The sequence below is a fragment of the Synchiropus splendidus genome, chromosome 7 (assembly GCF_027744825.2).
Source record: "Synchiropus splendidus isolate RoL2022-P1 chromosome 7, RoL_Sspl_1.0, whole genome shotgun sequence".
Lineage (NCBI taxonomy): Eukaryota > Metazoa > Chordata > Actinopteri > Syngnathiformes > Callionymidae > Synchiropus > Synchiropus splendidus.
Window position 1 is genome coordinate 18,883,060 of NC_071340.1, and position 19,946 is coordinate 18,903,005.

At 47.7% G+C, this 19,946-nt stretch overlaps 5 protein-coding genes across 11 annotated transcripts; 2 read left to right on the top strand and 3 right to left on the bottom strand.

The window, feature by feature from the left end:
- Positions 1 to 158: 158 nt before the first annotated feature.
- On the bottom strand, positions 159 to 7,052 carry LOC128762946 (disabled homolog 2-interacting protein-like). Of its 3 annotated transcripts, none has more exons than XM_053871552.1 (18): positions 6,351 to 7,052; positions 6,029 to 6,131; positions 5,750 to 5,922; positions 5,256 to 5,530; positions 4,984 to 5,192; positions 4,756 to 4,900; positions 3,674 to 3,818; positions 3,376 to 3,612; positions 3,122 to 3,317; positions 2,775 to 2,980; positions 2,603 to 2,694; positions 2,081 to 2,518; positions 1,740 to 2,005; positions 1,380 to 1,490; positions 1,175 to 1,297; positions 997 to 1,076; positions 843 to 930; positions 159 to 761 (listed from the first exon to the last, which is right to left on the bottom strand). In XM_053871552.1, exons 2-18 carry the CDS (start codon positions 6,092 to 6,094, stop codon positions 591 to 593), a joined length of 3,021 nt encoding a protein of 1,006 aa, XP_053727527.1. In that variant the 5' UTR covers positions 6,095 to 6,131; positions 6,351 to 7,052; the 3' UTR covers positions 159 to 590. The 3 variants fall into 3 exon arrangements, with proteins under 3 accessions (XP_053727527.1, XP_053727528.1, XP_053727529.1); XM_053871553.1 differs by lacking the exon at positions 6,351 to 7,052 and adding an exon at positions 6,208 to 6,350; XM_053871554.1 differs by lacking the exon at positions 6,351 to 7,052 and adding an exon at positions 6,221 to 6,320.
- A 457-nt stretch (positions 7,053 to 7,509) lies between these two features.
- Positions 7,510 to 9,976, top strand: LOC128762948 (uncharacterized). Of its 3 annotated transcripts, none has more exons than XR_008415594.1 (8): positions 7,510 to 8,170; positions 8,707 to 8,788; positions 8,901 to 9,006; positions 9,072 to 9,123; positions 9,228 to 9,279; positions 9,339 to 9,481; positions 9,569 to 9,726; positions 9,792 to 9,976. XR_008415594.1 is itself a non-coding variant. In XM_053871556.1 (8 exons), the coding sequence occupies exons 1-7, from the start codon at positions 7,946 to 7,948 to the stop codon at positions 9,721 to 9,723; spliced, it is 837 nt and encodes a 278-aa protein (XP_053727531.1). In that variant the 5' UTR covers positions 7,827 to 7,945; the 3' UTR covers positions 9,724 to 9,726; positions 9,792 to 9,976. The 3 variants fall into 3 exon arrangements, 2 of the variants coding, with proteins under 2 accessions (XP_053727531.1, XP_053727532.1); XM_053871556.1 differs by having other exon boundaries at positions 7,827 to 8,170; positions 9,547 to 9,726; XM_053871557.1 differs by lacking the exon at positions 7,510 to 8,170 and adding an exon at positions 8,510 to 8,650 and having other exon boundaries at positions 9,547 to 9,726.
- Positions 9,977 to 10,056: 80 nt separating this feature from the next.
- Positions 10,057 to 10,662, bottom strand: LOC128762269 (myosin light chain 4-like). 2 transcript variants are annotated; one of them, XM_053870388.1, is made up of 2 exons: positions 10,633 to 10,647; positions 10,057 to 10,590 (listed from the first exon to the last, which is right to left on the bottom strand). In XM_053870388.1, the coding sequence occupies exons 1-2, from the start codon at positions 10,645 to 10,647 to the stop codon at positions 10,057 to 10,059; spliced, it is 549 nt and encodes a 182-aa protein (XP_053726363.1). The 2 variants fall into 2 exon arrangements, with proteins under 2 accessions (XP_053726363.1, XP_053726364.1); XM_053870389.1 differs by having other exon boundaries at positions 10,057 to 10,662.
- Positions 10,663 to 12,904: 2,242 nt separating this feature from the next.
- On the top strand, positions 12,905 to 16,453 carry LOC128762270 (transcription termination factor 1-like). Its single transcript, XM_053870391.1, has 11 exons — positions 12,905 to 13,004; positions 13,253 to 13,594; positions 14,576 to 14,721; positions 14,794 to 14,973; positions 15,038 to 15,116; positions 15,182 to 15,306; positions 15,368 to 15,563; positions 15,713 to 15,805; positions 15,875 to 15,940; positions 16,006 to 16,091; positions 16,168 to 16,453. Exons 2-11 carry the CDS (start codon positions 13,284 to 13,286, stop codon positions 16,329 to 16,331), a joined length of 1,446 nt encoding a protein of 481 aa, XP_053726366.1. The 5' UTR covers positions 12,905 to 13,004; positions 13,253 to 13,283; the 3' UTR covers positions 16,332 to 16,453.
- endog (endonuclease G) lies at positions 16,343 to 18,358 on the bottom strand. 2 transcript variants are annotated; one of them, XM_053870393.1, is made up of 6 exons: positions 18,154 to 18,358; positions 17,290 to 17,477; positions 17,078 to 17,219; positions 16,901 to 17,010; positions 16,760 to 16,841; positions 16,343 to 16,701 (listed from the first exon to the last, which is right to left on the bottom strand). In XM_053870393.1, the coding sequence occupies exons 1-6, from the start codon at positions 18,322 to 18,324 to the stop codon at positions 16,498 to 16,500; spliced, it is 897 nt and encodes a 298-aa protein (XP_053726368.1). In that variant the 5' UTR covers positions 18,325 to 18,358; the 3' UTR covers positions 16,343 to 16,497. The 2 variants fall into 2 exon arrangements, with proteins under 2 accessions (XP_053726368.1, XP_053726367.1); XM_053870392.1 differs by having other exon boundaries at positions 16,760 to 16,853.
- Positions 18,359 to 19,946: the final 1,588 nt, after the last annotated feature.

The following is a 19,946-nucleotide window of genomic DNA, read 5'->3' on the forward strand; positions in this document are numbered from 1 at the left end:
AGAACTTAGGAAATAGCTCTAGGATGAGACATTTGCTTGTATTTTTGTCTTCGAACAGCTGGTCATGGAACCACAGTAGAAAATGAACCCGCTGGCTCACACTGTCACAGGAAGATTGACATGCATCGTCCTTTCAAATAAAGAGTAAACAACCACAGTCACACATCAATAGTTTTACTGTACTGGCTCCAATATTCACAAATATTTCTCAAAACATTTCCAAATCTCATAAATACAAGATGTACGTCTCCACTCGTGTTACATGGGTGTTTGGTGGGAGATAAAAAAGACACACTTAACAGTCTAGTGTCATGGAAATAATGGAATCTAATGAAAGTTTCTAAAAGACCCGGATGGCATCATGCAGACATGAAGGTGGGGACAGGTGTGGAGGTGAGCAGTTATGACTCAGCAATTTATAGCAGTGTAGCTGATTATAGTGATACATTTTCTGATAAATTTTCAGTTTGTGATGCTGCTAGTGATCTCAAATATCATGACTAAACAGTTTATATGGCAGCAGTTTAGCTTGCAACTTATGACTTGTCAGTTTATAATGACTCAGCAGTGGATGACATGGTCGTGGATGCTCAGCAATTTCCGGAGTTTCTAAATTCGCCGTTCTCTGTAATCTGCAGGGATGACGTGCTGCTAGGGGACAGACCGTTCCTCTGTGACGTCATGCCATAACGTTCCTTCAGCTGCGTTAGTGCCACCATGAGGCGGCTGTTGGCGGCGTCCAGACTCGCAATCCGCATTTCCTGAGGGGAGAAAATAAACTTGAACTTTCACTCACTATCACAGCGACCATGACGTGACAGTGACAGCTGGAAAAGACTGACCTGAGCCTCAATGATTTTCTGTTTGGAGTCCACCACCGTCTGCATGTCAGAGTGGTCTTTCTTCAACTCTTCCTCCACAGCCATCAGTCTGAATAGTTCAAAGGAAACACGTTTACACTCACTTGCATATACATACGCACACAGCATGTACAACCTGCTGATGATGCTGTTCATCTGAAGATCTTTATCGTCCTGTAGCCTCCTCAACCTGCTCTCAGTGTCCTCCAGCCGAGCCTACACACACACACACACACACACACAACGTGATCCTCTAAACTATGGTTGCACTTCAGGCTCCACATTATGCTTGTGTGAGTATTAGTCAGTGGTACCTGGTACTCCTGAAGCATCCGCTGGTTCTGTTGCTCCTGAACCAGAAGTCGAGTCTCACATTCTTCCTGGCGCAGCGACGACAATCGAAGTTTCTCTTGCAGCAACAAAATTTCCTGCTGGTACTTTACATCCACACATGCAATAAACACATAGACACACACAGAATTAGTTTGATTCCCAGAAGGGTGTTGTGGGCACACATACCTTCTCAGTGAGGGCGTCGTCTTGGCGCTCGTCTTCCAGCTCGCTGTAGGGGGCAGTGTTCATGTTCAACAACCAGGCTGCAGTCCGGTCCAGAGCGCAGGGAGAGGGAGCCTGAACGTAAACAACTGTGTCATGTCTACACAACTGAATACAGTTACACATCATGTCACCATCAGTGACGCCATCAGTGAGGCCAGTGTGGTCCCAGTTTTCGTCACCACATTTGATTCATTGAAGCACATTTGTGTTTGTTCACGCACATAAATGTTATTAATTGTTGTTAGTAATTATTGAAGCACATCACCACAAGCAGAGTGCCGCAAGTGAGTGTTAACAAGATATATAGGAAGGCATTGGCACCTTGGCAGCCGGCCTTTGCTTCTCCGGACTTTCGCCTTTGGAGGAGGAGGATGTCTGTCGGAGGCGAGACTGCCCGCCGGTCGGCCAGTCAGGACTGGAAGACACAATGCTGCCCGAGTTGGGTCTGGGAGGGTAAGCAGAACCTCCACCCAGCACGGTTGGAGGAGTGCGCCCTCGCGGCGGGCCAGGAGGAACCGATGGCGGAGGTGGAGGCTGATCGATCCGTCTCTGGGGACCAGAGTTCTGACGGGGAGGTGCTGCACTTCCTGCAGGAGGAACCAGCGCAGGACAGCAGCGTGAGGGGGGGGCAAGTAGCTTATGCGTGATTGGTGTCTTTGTACCTGGCTGGTTCTCATTCATCCTTCTGGAATATTCTTCACCGCTGCTGCTGCTTGACATGGCCGACAACCGGTCACATCTCTCGCTGCCACCCACCGACATCTGTGTAAGGAACGTGGGTTTGGTCGCCACCGTGACCTCAGCTGTTCCCTGTGACCCCACGGAGCCGTCGGACGGCGTAGCATCTGCCTGCTGCGGTTGCCGTGGCGAACTGGAGGTCATGTGGTAGACAGGGTTCTGAAAGGACAGCGGGAGGAGCCCTGTCCGGCGCTGCCAGTGAGTGTCGTCCAGACAGTCGCTCTCCTGCAGGTCCATCAGAGACAAACTGCGACTCTCAGCCGTCATCTCTGGGCGGCGGCCATTGGTGGACGCGTCGTACCCCGCTTCGTTTTCGTTGGGTTCAGAGTATGATGAACTTGGAGCAGGTGACCCTCGTAGCACTGCAGTGCGGGACATCACACACAAGGAGTGGTTAGCAGGAGGTGAGACAGGTCAGTCAGGTGTCGGGAAAAATGAAAGGTTACCTGAGGTCGGCTGCAAACTCGACCCTTTTGTCACAAAAAATAAATTTTTATTCTCAAGAGTTGGAGATGGAAGTCTGGTGAAGTCTGAGAGACTGCGGACACACAAGCACAATTCATGACTAAGGTTTGTCAGGACTTCACTGCAGCTCATTCTCGCAGGTGAGACACTGACCCTCCATCCAGACCAACTCCCCCCTGCAGGCCAATAGAGGGATTACATGCAGCCAGAGGTGGTGATAGAGGCGGAGACAGGGGGGGCGGCGACACCATGCGGTGAGAGTCTGGTGGTGGCGCTGTCATCACGCCACCCGGGTTAGCAAGCGCCATGGAAACATCCCGCAAGATTCGAGGGAGAGGAGCAAGCTTGGCCAGAACCGACTGTGAACAGACAACCAGTCAGCAAGGATGGTGCAGGTCAGTCATGGTCACTGCTCTGGGGACAGTATTAGTCAGTGAAGATCACTTCTGCTCAGTACTAATCTGCATTAGTCGAGATGGTACTGCTGGTACCACTGGTACCTGGTCCACTTCAGTGAGCAGCGAATGGAGGATAGAGAACTCTCTGCCGACATCAATGTAGCCGTCAAATCCGGATGTGGCGCTGGTATTAAGGCCCTCTGGGTTTGAGACCTCTTGAAGGAAACGCTGCAGACAAGTCACCTGAAGCTCCAGGAAGTCGTTCATGAAGAGCAGATGATCGTCTTGTCTGTCAAATCTGCAAGATCGGCATGTCAGAGAGCGGGTGACAGAGATGGCAGGATGATTGACAGTACCTGCTGAATGTGGCGAGCGTCCGGATCACTGTGGCAATGAGACTCAGTGTCCTGGCTGTCCGCTCATCCGGGTACTCCTGGGTCAGCTCGTAAAGCGATGGTGACATCACAGCGGGACATAGGAAGTTCAGGAACAGAGAGGTGCTGAGGAGACGCTCACTGACATCGCCGCTTCCCCGGTTCACACACTCCTGTCGCCACGATGCAAACACTTCCTTCACCTCTCGAGGAAACACTCTGGAGGGGGGCAAACGACGTGAGCAGGGGACCAGGACCGTGTGTGGGTGAGGGCGTGTACCTGTAGGAGTCCAGGATCTTACAAAACGCCAGTTCACAGCACATCCTGAGGTTCGACTGATGTTCCGGAAGGTCAGAGGTCAGGCAACGGGACGGGTCGACTTCACAGTTTTCATCCGACTCGTACAAGGCTTTAATGAACTCTCCTGCACACACACACGCAGAGACACGCGCACGTTTGTATTTCCACTCATTACTCACTGTCACTGCTGTAACATGTTGAATTTCCCCACTGTGGCACCAATCTAGATTATCTAATGTAATATAATCTCATTTCTATCCTTGTTAAGACGTTGCGTTGTCCTGTCATTTCCATAACCCTTTCCCTCTCCCCTAGACCTAACCATCCAAAACACCATAACCAGGACCCAACTGTTATGACCCAGTTATTTTGAAGTTTTCATCCTCAAACTCGGGGTTAACTAGTTAACCGGCAATAAGATCCTAACTAAGACAACTGTCCTCACAAGGAGGACATGAATAGATAAACCAATCTCACACATGCACATACATGTTTGTATGGATATCCTTGAGGGGACATTCTGAGGTTCCTCATTGCCATAACCTTTTCCTCAGCCTCTCTCCCTAAACCTAACCATCCAAAACACATGGCTAACCTCAACCAGAACATAACCTAAACCCAACTGTTATGACCCAGTTATGTTGAAGACTTCATCCTAGTGTTTTGTCAAGAATTGGTCCCCACAAAGTAGGATGAACAAAGCACACGCACATCTTTGTCCAGCACATGTTCCCTGCACAAACATGACACCACTGCCACATATTTCACTGAACACTTCAAGTTTAGCCTGGGCGATCTACATATATATACTGTGATGTATATTGTTGAATTTCCACACTCTGGGACTAGTAAAGGCCATCTAGTCAAATATAATATCTGAGATACTGGTACCGCATTACGTACACAGTGTTCCATCTTTTTTAGCAGGGGTGGGTTGTGGTGGGTTGAATCCAAATATGCAGTGGTGCCATATACTTTTTAGTTCTGTAGAGTTTTTTAACTTGTGTGAAGTCATATTGTAGTTTGAGGATAAGTTGTGTAGTCATGGTGCAACTGAGTACCCAGTGCGTCCTGCAGGTATTTCTGTCCAATCAGCTTCAAATATGCTTCCACGCTTTTTGTCGACAGATTGTTTTCGCGGAGAATGAGCTGTTCATTGTCGTGGTAGCGTTCGACCTCTGACATCACCAGGTCGGTCAGGAAATCCTGGAAAGACAGAGTTGATGTGAGCCCCACGGGATGGTACCTGTGTTACCCTGATTTGGGGCCAGTAAAAAGTGGTACAGTACCTTGGCCTTGCCTGTGCTGTGCAGAATGTGGATAAGCGCAGCTGCCAGCTCTTCTTTGACTCTGGATCCGATTGATCCTTCCAGAGTGGTGCAGAGCAGCAGGTAGTTGGCGCTCACGTATTCTGCAAACTCTTTGTACTGCTCCATTGGCAGCACCACCATGCTCTGATAGCGAGCTTTGACCCGCACCATTGGACCGCCTGACTTCCCTGCAACATCGATGGTCATGGTCAGATGTTTTGCACCGCACTCGTGGGTACAGTATGACTTACCTCTGCTACTGCTACTGGGCGTGCTCAGTGGGTACCACTTGTCAAGCAGCTGTCTCCCAGTCACCATGGCAACCGGGACATTAACCAGACCCACGTAGCTGCTCTTGTCCTTCTTCCTCTTCCTGTCACTGTCTTTGTACACATGTAGCGTCACCGTGGTAACGGAGGGAAGGCCCGTGAAGTCGAAGCGCTCGCCCCAGTAGACGCTGTCAGTCCTCAACTTACAAGAGGTGCGTGCATAGAGGCTGTCGTCCAGGCAAACCTCCACAAAGTACCTGCAGTAAAGCATGTCTGTGAGAAGCTACTCCCGGAGGCCTTGCGCTGACCATGGCAGAAAAGAAAAACCTCTGGTTGTCTTCTTCAGTACAACAGGCACAAGACAATAGACTGATATCTTGAATGAGTCAGGTCGAGGTTAGCTCTGGGGTCACGCATCAAGTCGAAACCAGAGCTAGGACCGACCCATGAGTCAGACCAGTCAAAAACCTCCCTACCTCTTCTTGGGTGGCAGTTCCTTGGCCTCCAGGACCCAGATGGTCAGCATGTTCTCCGGGCGCCTAATGTTGTCCTTGTTGGGCTGGACGGCCCGCCTCAGGTTCTCCATCCATTTGTCCCGTTCTGTTGCAGAGCGGCACGAAAAACATTTCCTTCCTGTGGACGTCGTTACCTAGGAGATCACAAGTGTGCATGTTAGTGTGTGGTGCAGGCCTGTGTGTGCATTTCATTTGTGAGTCTCTAGGTGTGCAGGCGCGTGCACGCGGGCGTGTGTGTACCTCAAAGCAGTAGTCCTGGCCCAGCAGGGAGGAGTGAACAGGCTTGATGATCACTGTTTGGTCCATTTTCACTTTCAATTTAACACTCGAAGTTTAGAGGAGCCTGGAGCCAAAGAGGAAGACCACACCGCCATCATCATCATCATCATCAACTATCGCCATCAGCCACTTCGTCATACCCTTGATCATCACCATTATTGATGCAGGCTCCATTAGACACGATCATCTTCGCCAGTGTGAGAGCGCTACACGTTTAACCGTCCACGTTAGCAGGTAGCCACATGCTAGGCTGCAGCTAGCGGGTCATTCGTCAAATACTCACGTAGCACACTGCAGCATCCACAGGACAAAGCGCTTCCACACACGGCGCATCTTCGCGGAGGGGCGGGGCTTCGTGTTCAACCGCTTCGTCCCCGACCACAATAATGATGGTGGATGCACCTGTCTGTTTCTACATCTGCCTGTTCGTGCCCGTGTTGTCGGTGCTGGCGACTCGATGCGTCTCTCCCTCTCTCTCTCTTTCTCTCTCACTCACTTCGGTCTGTCTTGCCTCTCTCGCTATCTCATGTCTGTCATTCCCTCTCTTGTGTGTCCCTCTCCTATCTGTCTGTCCTGTCTTGTCTTTCTCTCATCTGTCCCAATCTGTCCCTCAATCGTGCCTGTCCTCTCGTGCCTCTCTCTCTCTCTCTCTCTCTCTCATCTGGCTCTCTCCTGTCTGTCTTTCCCTCTCTTGTGTCCCCCTCTCCTTTCTGTCTCTCCATCTCCTGTCTGTCTCTCACTCACTCTCGTCTGTCTCTCCCTGTCATGTCTATCTTTCCCTCTCTTGTCTGTCCCTCTCATTTCTGTCTCTCCATCTCCTGTCTGTCTCTACCTCTATTGTCTATCTTTCCCTCTCTTGTCTGTCCCTCTCATGTCTGTCTCTCCCTCTGTTGTCTCTCTCTCACTCTCTTGTCTGTCTCTCCATCTCCTGTCTGTCCCTCTCTTGTCTCTCTCTCATCTGTTCCTCTCCGGTCTGTCTTTCCCTCTCTTGTGTGTCGCTCTCCTATCTGTCTCTCCATCTTGTCTGTGTCCCCCTCTCTTGTCACTCTCTCTCAGTCTCTTGTCTTTCTGTCCCTCTCTTGTCTGTACCTCTTTTGTCTGTCTGTACCCCTCTAGTACCTGTCTCTCTCTCTCTCTCTCCCATCTGTACCCGTCTGTCTGTCTGTCTCTCTCATCTGTCCCTCTCCTGTCTAGCTTTCCCTCTTTTGTCTGACCTTCTCCTGGCTGTCTCTCCCTCTCTTGTCGGTCTTTCCCTCTCCTGTCTCTCCTTCTGTTGTCTGTCTCTCCCACTCCTGTCTGTCCATCGAATCGTGCCTGTCCTCTCGTGCCTGTCTCTCTCTCTCTCTCTCTCTCATGTGGCCCTCTCCTGTCTGCCTTTCCCTCTCTTGTCGATCCCTCTCCTGTTTGTCTCTCCCTCTCTTGTCTGTCCCTCTCCGGTCTCTCTCTCACACTCTCTCTATCCCGCTCCTGTCTGTCTCTCCATCTTGTCTGTCTCTCCCTCTCTTGTCAGTCTTTCCCTCTCCTGTCTCTCCCACTCTTGTCTGTCTGTGCCTCAATCGTGCCTGTCCTCTTGTGTCTGTCTTCTTCTTGTGCCTGTCTCACTCTCTCATCTGTCCCACTCATGTCTGTTTCCCTCTCACCTCTCTTCCTCTCTCATGTCTGTCTCTCGGCCTGAGCCCAAGTTACCATGGCAATGACAAGCCCCTCAACAATTATGTGACATTTAAGTGACTAACTGTCCGGTCAGCTGAGGCTCCGCCCCCTGTGGCTTCACGCTGGGGGCCATTCTGCCTTCACTGGAGAGTTGGAGGGTCGCCTTCATTATTGCCAGGCTACAGGGCTCACAGAATCACACCGGCTTCACATTTGAGATCAGCCATGTTCTGGAAAACAGCTGCCTTGTTCTGGAACCAGGACAATCAGGACAGTGGCATCTGGCTTGATCCAGAGATATGGAAAACTTCATTCCCCAAACGAGAGCAGGCCAAAATCCCCACCCCAGGGGCCACTAAACCACACAGCACCAAGGCCATTACCAGGGCCGGCACTATGTGGAAGGGAACCACTGACGCTCCAAACTGCTCAAACAGCATGTTGACGCAGGTGAGTCCACAGAACTCTTGTAGAATTGGGTGCCACGGCGACCTACTCCGACCTTGGAGTGTTCACCTTATAGTGTCTTTTATGAAATCAAAAGTAATTCCTGTGATTTATGGGGTATTTCCCGGTTTGTTGGAATAACAAAGCTAGGTTTGAAAAAAAAAACAAAAAAAACAATGAGACCCGAGGCAAATTCATTCAGACTGGTCGGCTCCCACTGAATGAGGCAGGAAATGACATCACTATGTTTGTTGACTGACGATTTTCGGTGCAGGTGGGTGGAGCTTTTTACTTTTAACTACACAAACGTACCATATTGCAGTAGCATTTTGCTAAAAAGAAGCCAAAATGGTGTCATCAAAGGACCGTCTGTCCTGTAGACAGGAGACTCACAAGCCTTTTGTTCATAAAAAATTCCCTCGACGCCACAACCAGTCTCATTCATCATCAAGTTCATGTGACCAGGGCTGTTGGCGGAGCAAGGTGCGGGGCGGTTGGAGTCCACAAGAGTGTTCTGTGGTTCTGATCTTCGTTCGCAGGTCCACATCTGCCGGGGAGAGGCCGGTTTCGGGTTCACCATCTTCTGCGATTCCCCTGTCAGAGTGCAGTCTGTCGATGTTGGTGAGAGCAGGCGTCACTCGTCTCAATCCTGCTCCATTGCAGCCTGAGTGTCACCAATAGGGGATGCTTCACGCCACGTCACCTTGGCAACAGTGTGCTTGTGGTCATTTAGGTGGGCCAGCTGGACATTCAGGTCTCCAGCAGGGGGATGTCATACTACAGCTGAATGGACTTCTTGTGGACTTCTGGAGCTCCACAGATCTGGCCAGAACCATCAGGTCAGCAGGGCCACACACAGGCACACCACTGTTCAGCGTCCTTCATGTCGGCTTCTGTCACCCAGGTCGTGCCCATCTCAGGTCCACCTGGTCGTACAGAGAGGTACCTGCGAGCAGGTGAGACTAAAAGAGTGAAACTACAACCGTGTGAATGATCCTTCCAGAACTTATGTCCAGTCAGGTGTGTGACTGAGATTGTGGTTCTCTCTCTGCCCCAACAGCCCAGTGTTGAAGGCGGAGAGATGGCAGCTGGGCTGAGCAACTTCATGACCGGTCAGTGTTCATGACCCTTGCTTGTTTGAATCAAAATACTGACTGTTTCTTGGTTGTAGACGGTCAGTGCCATTCTCTGCCCAGAACCATTCGGCACTGGCCCAAAGCTCCTGCCAGTGCTTGCTGCAGCGCCATCACATGTCTCCCTGCAGATTACGTCACCAAGCCACCTAACTGCCTCTGCTTACACACCTTCATCCAGGTCAGAACCTCCAGAACTTATCTTTTCGTGAATGTGTTTTTTAAAACACCGCTTTTGTTCCTCAGACTGGCCCCACCTCCCTTTCAGACACATGCACCCTGCGCAAATGGGTCAGGCGACCACGCCCCCTCTCTCTGAACTGTCTGCCCACCCCTACTCCATTCTCATCATCTTCACCTCACACCTCCAGGAAGGAGGGACACGTGCTCTCTCCTGGCCCCTTCTCCACCACCACTGACTGATGGGTGAATTTCTGAGAGCATTGATGGGTTGTCAATAAGTTGTGTGACTCTGTGTTTCTGGTCCCCAGAGGAGCACAAGTCAGCTGCCAAAGCTCAGTTGGTGGAATGACAACTGGCATCGAATCCCCAAGTCTCTTTTTCTTTTGCAGTCTCTTGTAACATGTAGTGCTTTAACCCGCAGTGCTGTATGTATGTCATTGCTCTGTCCTCATGGGTGGCACATTTATCTAACGCAGAGAGAAATAAATCAGATTCCCGGAAAGGCTTGGAGAATGTTTTATTTCAAACAGAGTCAGCAACTAATCCAGCCAAAGACAATTCAGTGGTGGGTTCTTAACCTGCCAAGATGTGCTTGACAAACTCAGTGTAGTTTATGTGACCATTGCTGTCTTCCTGCCCAACCATCAGCCGGTCCACTTCGTCCTCAGTCATCTTCTCGCCAAGCGTTGACAGAACGTGACGCAGCTCTGCGCCCATCACAGTTCCGTTCCCCTCTTTGTCAAAGACTCTCAGTCCCTCTACAAAGTCCTCGAAGCTGCCTTGCTCTTTGGCCCGCGACACATGTTGCAGCATTGGCAGGAAGGTGTCGAAGTCCAGCATCTTAGCGTTCAGCTCCTCGGGCTTGGGCCGGCCCAGAAGCTTCAGAACCTCGTCGTTGGTCGGGTTGTGTCCCAGCGCACGCATCACGTCACCACATTGGGCAAATCGGATCTTCATCTCCCCGGAGGGCGTCTCGTCAAACAGGGAGAAGGCATCACGGAACTCTTCGATTTGGTCGGCGGTGAATTCCACCACCACAGACTTCAGATCCTCCATGGGATTGGGCTCTGGTTCAGGAGGTTTTGGTGTGGGGACAGCCTCCTCCTTCTTGGCCTCCACCTTCTTCACTTCGGACTTCTTCGGTTCAACTTTTTTGGGAGCCATGGCGGTAAGAGCACTGCTGAGCCGCTGAGGCGAGGTTTTAAAGGCCTCCACCGCAGCAAGAGAGTGTGACCAAAGATGGAGATGGCTGGAAATAGAACCGCAGCTCCTGATAACCTGCTCTGGAGCCTTTATCGCTGTCTGGTGATGTGTGCCCCTCAGATGTCTGACATGGTTACCCTAGATGTGTTATACCTCGCCTCCGTGTCTGTGGATAGATGGTGTGATGCTGTGCACAAGGGCACATAGAGAAAGTCCAGAAGGATTGGAACTTCACAGCATGACATCAGCACAGATAAGCTCCTGACACGAAACTCAAAATAATAGACCACATGTCAGTGTGCCGAAGGGCGTGTGTGTGTGTGAGTTCCTGTCCTTCTATCTTTGTGAGAACCAGGATGAGTTTTTATCCAACAGAGTGGGGACAACTTTGGAAAGTGAAGACATTGGTTATTGTTAGGGAGTGTGTGTGTCGACTTAAATATCCCACCTTGTGGGGACAAAGTACTATAGTCCTTGTGTAATACCTTATGGGGACCTTATGCCTTCGTATGTGGGTAATTATAACTGGGCTTCAGCTTGGTTCCGACTCCTGGTTAAGGTTAGTCATGTATTTCGGGTGGTTAGGTTTATGGGGAGAGGCTGGGGAAAGGGTTATGCCAATGAGAAACCTCACAATATCCCCACATGGTGAGCAATACATGGCGAGCAATGTGTGTGTGTAAGTATGTGTTGGTGCGTGCGGGTGGTGCATATACCTTGGACCATGTGATTTGCTTGGAACATGAGGTGTTCTCTTCACTTTTCTTTCACTAAAACATGTATCAAAACCTCAGCTCTCTCCTGACCTTTAACAGATGTAACTGCATTTTCAATTAAAACTGGATAGCCATATGTATTCCTTATCCCAGTCGCCCTTTTTATCAATCCTAATACTTCAGAGATTTATTTTTTGCAAAGAAAAGCAAATATTTCAAATTCTTCCAAATATAACTTCTTTCTTCAGTAAAGATTTGCTGTAGGAAACAGTACAATGAGGTCATCAAGGCAATTCCTCACCCCGATCTTCAGATGTCTTATCATTTGTCACGCAGTGAAATTCATCCAACTCTACCTTCTATTTTGATAAATGGGTACAACATCATGGGTACAAATAATGTTTCAATTTGGAATAAAGAACTCTATCCATACGTAACAAACATAACAATTCAGCATTAGTTTTCTGCAAAAGACATTGAGATTTTGAGATATATATATATATATTTTTAAATAGCTTATTGCTTGAAAAGTGAAGGTAATACACGCAGGAATGACATCTATCCTTCAGGAGAATGGAGACACTTATCATTCTTGGAAATGGTTCATCCATAACAATAGATTTATGAAAACAAAGCCTCTGTTTTTTATCTTCCATTAGGAGTCTTTAGTCATTAATTTTCATCTCTAAAAAATGTTCTGAAACTCTGCTGTTTAATTGAAGAACTCAATCTAGCTGAAAAACCATATCTCTCAACCCCCTTCTTACTTTTTCTTCTCTTTCTTTTCTTTAATGTTTATGTTAGTTTTTAGTGTGTATATATATATATATATATATATATATATATATATATATATATATATATATATATATATATATAAAACTGTTATTATTAAATTGTATTTCATTGTCATCAAATGTCTAGTTTTGTTGTATTTTAGGTTTATCTATTAGTGTATGCACATCCTGTATGGAACATATAGTTTTGTCTTCTCATATTAAAAAAAAAAAGGAAAGCTATCCCAGATCCTGTACTGACAGTTTACTGGCAAGTGCATACACTCACTGTTAAATCATGCAACTTTGTCAATATGTTTATTAGTCTTATTATTCATAATAATAATACAATTGTCAACATTAACATATTAATCTGGAAATTGTACTGTTTTTTTTATCATATATTCCGACTTTTTCTAAATCCAGCATTACTGAACCAATAATCATTTCAAACGCCACCAATATATTTGATATGCGCAATGCATTGCTTCCGATACATTACAGTGTATGGGCAAACAAACTTCTTACATTGATTTCACATAGATTTAAAAGGCGCAGGAGTGAGCACTTCCACTGACCATGTCCTGCTATTGTTTCTGACACCGGAGTTAAGGGCGGTAGCTGATTCATCGTATTCACATTATCGATTTTATCATCCATGAATATTTCACATTAACTTGTTGACAACGCATTTCTTCAAAGCAAACTCGTGCCCCTTGATACCACAATGCATTGCGCTGATCAAGTGACGCCGGCTCCCAGAATGCACCTTGGTGTCGGAAGTAAACACTAGCGTGGTCCGAGCGAAGGCGACAGTGGCGACGAGGTGAGTGTCTCGAATTTACGCATGTGTACAATCAAACACACTGGACCATCTGCTAAATGCCTTCACATGAAAATGAAACTCATTTCGAAGCATTTATTCAATATCTTCCTCTTATTTCTCACGTAATGTAGCTTAGTTTGTGGGCCTCTCCCACTCTCTCGGTTTTCTCTTCATGGAGCAGTTGTTCTATTCTGCATGACAGATGCACTCTCCCAAACGTCCTCTGAAAACTTGCTCTTGTATTGAAGTGACCCAGAGAATCTTCCTGTCGACTCGAAGATGACAAAGAAGACACCCACTGAACCACGGGAAGAGGAGGTCTCATCTCCTCAGGACGGCTCGCTCGCTAACCCCAAAACAAAGAAACGAAAGAGGAAGAGTAAGGACCAGGAGGTTGCAGGGGAGGAGATCCGATGTTCCTCTCCTGTTGACTCAAAGAAACGGAAGAAGAAGAAGAAAAAGAAGAGGAAGAGGGACGTAGAGGAAGAAGAAGGAGGAGCAGAGTGTGGAAATGATGCTGACAAAGTGATCAGGGCAGAAGTGCATACGAGACATGAAGAGGAGGACAAGGAGCGAGCAGAAAATGAAGAGTAAGAATGACTACATTTCTTTTTACAAACGGTGTGTCACCTCAAACTCCAGTCTACACGGATATATAATGTCACTTTTCTATTGATTGGTCCACGTCGGGTTGGGTCCAGTCCTTTTTCCCCTTGGGCCGCTTTGCTGTGGCGTCAAGACATGGTGCTGTTTAATTCATTGTTTCAACTGCAGAGTTGTGGATGTTTACAACCAAAAACTGCACAATGTAGCATGGATGAGCTGAGAATTAGAAAAGTCTCTTTTGTGCTCTCATTGTGTAAATGTGTAATATAAGTCACCAATGACAGGAGGCGATCACCAGTGCTGGCCACATGTAACCGTCGCTCTTCGACCTGAAGAACTAAGAAAGAGTCGAAACTCTGAGTGGTGTCGTAGATCTTGTAAAAACAATCCATCTTGTCCAAGGAGACAAAACATATATCCCACATAATACACTTGATGGTGACAAATTCAATTCAAAAGCCAAGTGAAAAATGACCGACGAACTGCACAGAAAAGACACAACTGATTTGCTGACAGCATTATCACGGTTTTACTTTCATCTTAGCTCCATTGTGTGGACTTTTCCAGACACATCAACCTTAAGAGGGTTAGGGATTTGGTGGGTCGCTATCATTATAAAGCAGCGACACATTCCGCTAAAAAGAAAACTAGTGTTACGTTTGGTAGGTACATTAAGGGTAAATTGAATGCGCTGTTAAGTTTGCCTTGTTTTGGATCCACGGCTCCAGTCAGGATGCCTGCCGACTGGATGGCAGCTCGCTTAGCCACGGTCCTGCCATGGAGCTGCCGAAGCAGCATCGAAGACGTGCTGTTATGATGGTTAGCTGCTGCCATATTTGTCTCCTTCAGTTGTTGTGTGGGTGACATCACCGTTGTCACAATGCTTTCAAGTACCCAAACACAGTACCGTTTGATTTGATGTGAATCTGTATTTGGCCATTGAAATGATGCTTCTTTCTGTGTAGTGTGGCTGAAGGTGGATCAGCACTGGCTTCCAGTGAGCTTCAGGAACTGAAGGAGTTTTTTCCAGATGTGGAGCAACGGTCAGCGGGTTATATCCGAAAGCTTCTGCACTATGATCTTCCTCGCTTTCGCCGCTTCAAAGAGGAAGGTGAGTACATTCTGTGATCCTCTGCCCTGGCCTTCCGTGTCAGCCGGCCACTAACATGTAGGATGTTTGGAGGCGTGAGCATTCGCAAGGGGCGCTTCACTGAAGAGGAGAACCTGCAGATCCAGCAGAATGTGGCTGACTTTCTGGCTCTCACGGGGATCAGCTCACCTGGCCTTCTACTCTTCCCTCATGGTGACGAGGAGGCCCACATCCGTCAGCTCAGAGCACAACACCACTTCATGGAAAGGATCTGTAAGTTTTCTTGTGGCCGTCCTGTCGCCTACGTCACACTGATCTCCACACAAACTGTACCCAGCCGAGGGCATCCCGAGGGCAAGTCAGCAAGTGTGCCTCCGAGCCAGGAAACTCTTTGATCCACAAAACAAACTGGGACGGTGAGAGAGTCCACCCCTGGCCTGTGCTGTTGCTGGATGTCTGCAATCTGATGTCTTTGTCTCAGGTTCTCTGAAGAGGAGCTTCATAGTTTGGTGAAGCTGCAGCATCTCCATGGAAACAACTGGTCCATGATATCGAGCAAGATGGACCGGAGTGCCTTCGCGCTTGAGAAGCGTTTCTCCTTGATCTGTCAGTGTTTAGATCCAAGTGTGCAGCATTTTTTTTGGTGTTTGACAACTCTCTTCTACAGCTTCAGGACGTGGTCCATGGACAACAGAGGAGGAATCCAAACTGTTGCAAGCTATCAAGAGTCACCTTGCAGTTCTAGTCCAGAAGGATCCTGTCCATTCTGGTTTGACTCGGGAACAGATGTGCAACAATCTGCCATGGAGGAAGATCAGCCAGCAGGTCGGGTCGCGGTCCTGGAACCAGTGTCGGCTGAAGTGGTTGGTACTTTCATAGTCCTTCTGGAGCTGGACCCACATCACGGGACAGGTCTTTTAATGTGTAGTAGAATTGCTCTTAAAATGTCTGTCATGTAGTAATAAAAACGTAAAGAACCGCATAGTCTGACACATTCTTGACACCATTTCAGGCTTGGCCTCGTGCGGAACAAGCTTGCACATGGACGCAGGGTCTTCAACCGTGGACCTGAAGGGCTCCAGTCCAAAATAAAACTCATCGAGACGTAAGTGTGCAGTCAGGTGACTGCAGACGAGGAATGGTTGTCTTCATGTCATCTTGTTTTTGACTTGAGGTTGTACAACATGCAAGTGGATGACATGGCGGACATCAATTGGGATGAGGTCGTGCGGATCATGGGGTAAAGTTCAATTACTAACGCAGTCAGCTGTGTGACACTGGTACAGTGGTCCTCTTGTCTTCCAGTCATGTGACTCCAGTTTGCGTCCAGAAGATGTTCATGAGGTTGAAGTTGACCAAGGTTCCTCACTGGATGAGCTTGTCCTATGGAGGTGCGTCTTGACAACTGTTGTCAACGCTTGACTTGAAGGTGACACTTCAGGAAGTCTGTGGACCGTCTGTTTGCAGAGATCATCGACATCCTTTGGGAGAACGAAATACCACGTCTTCAGAGAATGTTGAAAGACAGGCAGTCCGACCTGCAGGGGCCACATGAAGGAGAGACGTACCGACTCTCAGACATCATCAGCTTGGAGGACCGAGAGTTCATGGAGCTTGACAACACCTCATGAGACCCTGGACGTAATGTGAAAACGAACTTTATTTCACTTAAGATTGGAGTTTGGTCGCCACCTACTGGTTATACAGTTGAAAAGCGCGCTTTTGGGTCCCTTGTATCAATAAATGTGTTTTCTGTGCCATTTGAGTGTTCCAAGAGTGTCTGTTGCAAGGTTCTTGTCACTGTGGTCTGGCAGAGATGGACTGGAGAGAGCCACTCCGCTTCATGATGTTTGGGACAAACAGAAGTCCAGATGCCCTCTCAATGGTTTCAATGGGAACCAAAAAGTGCTCCAGAGGAATCTTCTCATCCACTGGTGCGTTTGGCAACAGGTACGAACGGAGCTCCACCCCTTGACCGCCCGGCCGCTCCAGGATCAGCACCTGAGGATGCCACATCGGTTAGGGTCGACCAGCTGTGTGAGCGTGCATGTGAACTCACCTTGAAGAAATGTGTTGGCACGGCAACGTGGTTCCGACCAAGCACTTGGTAGTGTACGTAGAGTTTTCCGTCTGCCTCCTGCCTGAAGAAAACGCTGTTCCATTGATGGGCCTAAGCCTCGACTGGAGTGGTCGGAGTTACCTGGGCAGATAGAGTGGTCCCGTGCACACGTACACGTTGAGGTAACTTTTCGTGAGTGAGCGACACAGCTTCTCCAGGTTGTTCCATGAATTCTGGTTCAGGTGAGGGTTCTAAGGCAATGGGTCATGGTTAAGGGGGACGTTCCAAGCATCTGTGAAATCTGCTTGTGTCAATCACCTGTGGAGTAATGTTGCTCAGATAGAAGGTGTCTGCCATTGCTTTCTGACTCCATTTGTGATTTGCAGCTGCAGCCAGATGACCTCTATCGAAGCCACTGCCTTTGAAGTCTGAGTTAGTGGCCCGGTGGAACACGTGAATGCTGAAACAACCACAGTCGGATAACCAGTCACCAAAGGTCATCAAGGCAGAATTGGACAGCCACGTCTCACCTGTCATCCTCTTTAAACTCGCACAGCTTTCTGTCAGAGTTTCCCAATAGCGACGCAGAGTTTAGCTTCTCCACAACCCAGGATGGGGTTCTGGTCCGCGGGTCGTAAGAGGTGACATACGATTCCCTGGATTTGATGTTGGCAAGTGACGGGAAGCCATACTTCATCACAGCTGTGCCCGAACTCACCTGGACAACAGGAACGCTTGGATCAGACAGGCTGTTCATCATTGAAAAATGACCACACCACAAACTGTTTAGGGTTATGACATGCTGAACATGTGAACAAGGAAGATTTGTAACCAGTGAACATATTATTGATTGCGAGACAATATTACACAGGAAAATATACAGCATGAGAAGAATCACCTTTATACTTCAACTGAAAGAAGAGATGTCCTCAGAGACTTGGAGAAAATGGACTGACTTTGAAACTTCAATGGACACTGGAGAAACTTGCTAATACCTACGACTGGAGGATGTTATGTATATAAATAATGTTTTTGTATGTTTGTGTTTGTAGGTTGGTGGTGGTATGTGTATGGAAGTTCTTCTGGACTTCTCCACAAGGAGTGAAGTCACATGAGCTGGTTCAGGTTAACTTAGTTCGGACACCTCATTCTGGGCAAAGTCTCGGATATTGGACACTGAGCGATCGTCTATTTCACAGTATGAAATAATAAGACCAGTATTTAGTTCGCAGGGCACGTGTCGGTCGCAGAATTAAAGGGGGGCAACTGAACCTTTGCTTCACCAGTATAACAGCAGGGTGATGACCACAACAAAAAGCATCGACAGTAAGTGTTCACTGGACGGTAAAACAATCGCGTCTGAATTTCACCCAGAGATTGACACTTGACCCCACCGTCAGCTCGGAGGCGTGAACCGCCGGCACCGGAAGCACCGGCAGCGTTCTCAGTAGCCCCTCACACTCCTGGGTCCGTTCCGCGCCTCCACCTGCAGCCAAACGTGTCACGAAAGTTCCGATACCGGCTCCGACCAACAACGTCGCCCCGGTTTTCCACCATTGGTACATCTTGGTCGCGACCCCCAGGCGGTCAAAGCGCCGACCGGTGCGCAATGCATTATGGTAGGCGCTTGGACCGGAAGCGTGTCAGTACAGGATCCGGGAAAGTAGATCGTCATAATTTCAGTCATCATCATATTTAACATTTCAAGCGCAAATACCTTTTTAAGAAACGATTTCAGAAAGACATCGACGCCACTTGTAATTTTTGTAAATCATTTACAGAATCGACTTTACAACTCTTCTGGCTTTGCCCCGTTGTGAAGATTTTCTGTGACTTATTAATAACTTTTGGAAGAATGTTGTTTTCCATTTTCCATCTGGCAATCTGATGGACAAGTCTCGGTTGGGAGGTTGCCAGGAGAACGGTACATTTCGGAAAGTGTGAAATTCGGTGGAGGAGGAACGATGGTGTGGGGTTGTTTTTCAGGAGTTGGGCTTGGCCCCTTGGTTCCAGTGAAAGGAACTTTGAATGTTTCAGGATACCAAAACATTTTGTTGTGGGAACGGTTTGGAGCGGGCCCCATCCTCTTCCAACATGACTGCACACCAGTGCACAAAGCAAGGTCCATAAATACGTGGATGACAGAGTCTGGTGTGGTTGAACTTGACTGGCCTGCACAGAGTCCTGACCTCAACCTGATAAAACACCTTTGGGATGAATTAGGGCGGAGACTGAGAGTCCGGCCTTCTCCACCAACATCAGTGTGGGACCTCACCAATGCACTTTTGGAAGAATGGTCAAACATTCCCATAAACACACTCCACAGCCTTGTGGACAGCCTTCCTAGAAGAGTTGAAGCTGTAATAGCTGCGAAAGGTGGACCGAGCTATTGAACCCTGTGGCTTAGGAATTGGAAGTTCACATGTGAGTCAAGGCAGGTGAGCAAAAACTGAGGCAGAATGGTGTCCAGGAGAAGGAAGTGGAAGATCTGAGAGAAAAAGTTGTCAAGAGATAAAAATCCGCTTCAGAGAAGGCTTCTGTAAAGAGGACAGAGAAACACACACAACTGTGGCAAAAGGTGGAGGAGGCGAGAAAAAACTTCCAGTTCTTTTTGCATTCTTTATTTTGATTTGTATATTTTCTTGAATATGTCAAATTGCAATAAAAAAAAACTGCGGGAGTGATGATTGGTTGATGACATCACTGCAATTACTTGACAAGGACATAATTTGGAGTTTCTGAATCTGTACGAGATCCACATGTGGGATATATAAATAAATATTGGACTGCGCAACAGCAGAAATATATGAAATAATATATGAAATATCTGAATATATATTCATAATATTGAACAATATTATATATGATATTACTAATTACCATTTTACTTATTAGAATTGTATTATGTTCATGAAACGAAGAATAGTTGATGATTCAGAATATGATTCTGTGATGTTGTCTCCTATAATAAGATCTATTTTACTTTCACTGTTCGTACTATTTGGCGTGTGATCATTTCTCATGTTTAAACTTTAATCTACTATTATGTGACTGACGCTTCTGACACACATTGATGCAGCTTTACGTACCAATGGTGGTGAGTAATGGTCACTTGGGAACAATGGTGAAAAGGATCTTGATTTGGAGCATGGTTTACTCAGTGCGATACCATGGGCTGCCAACTACC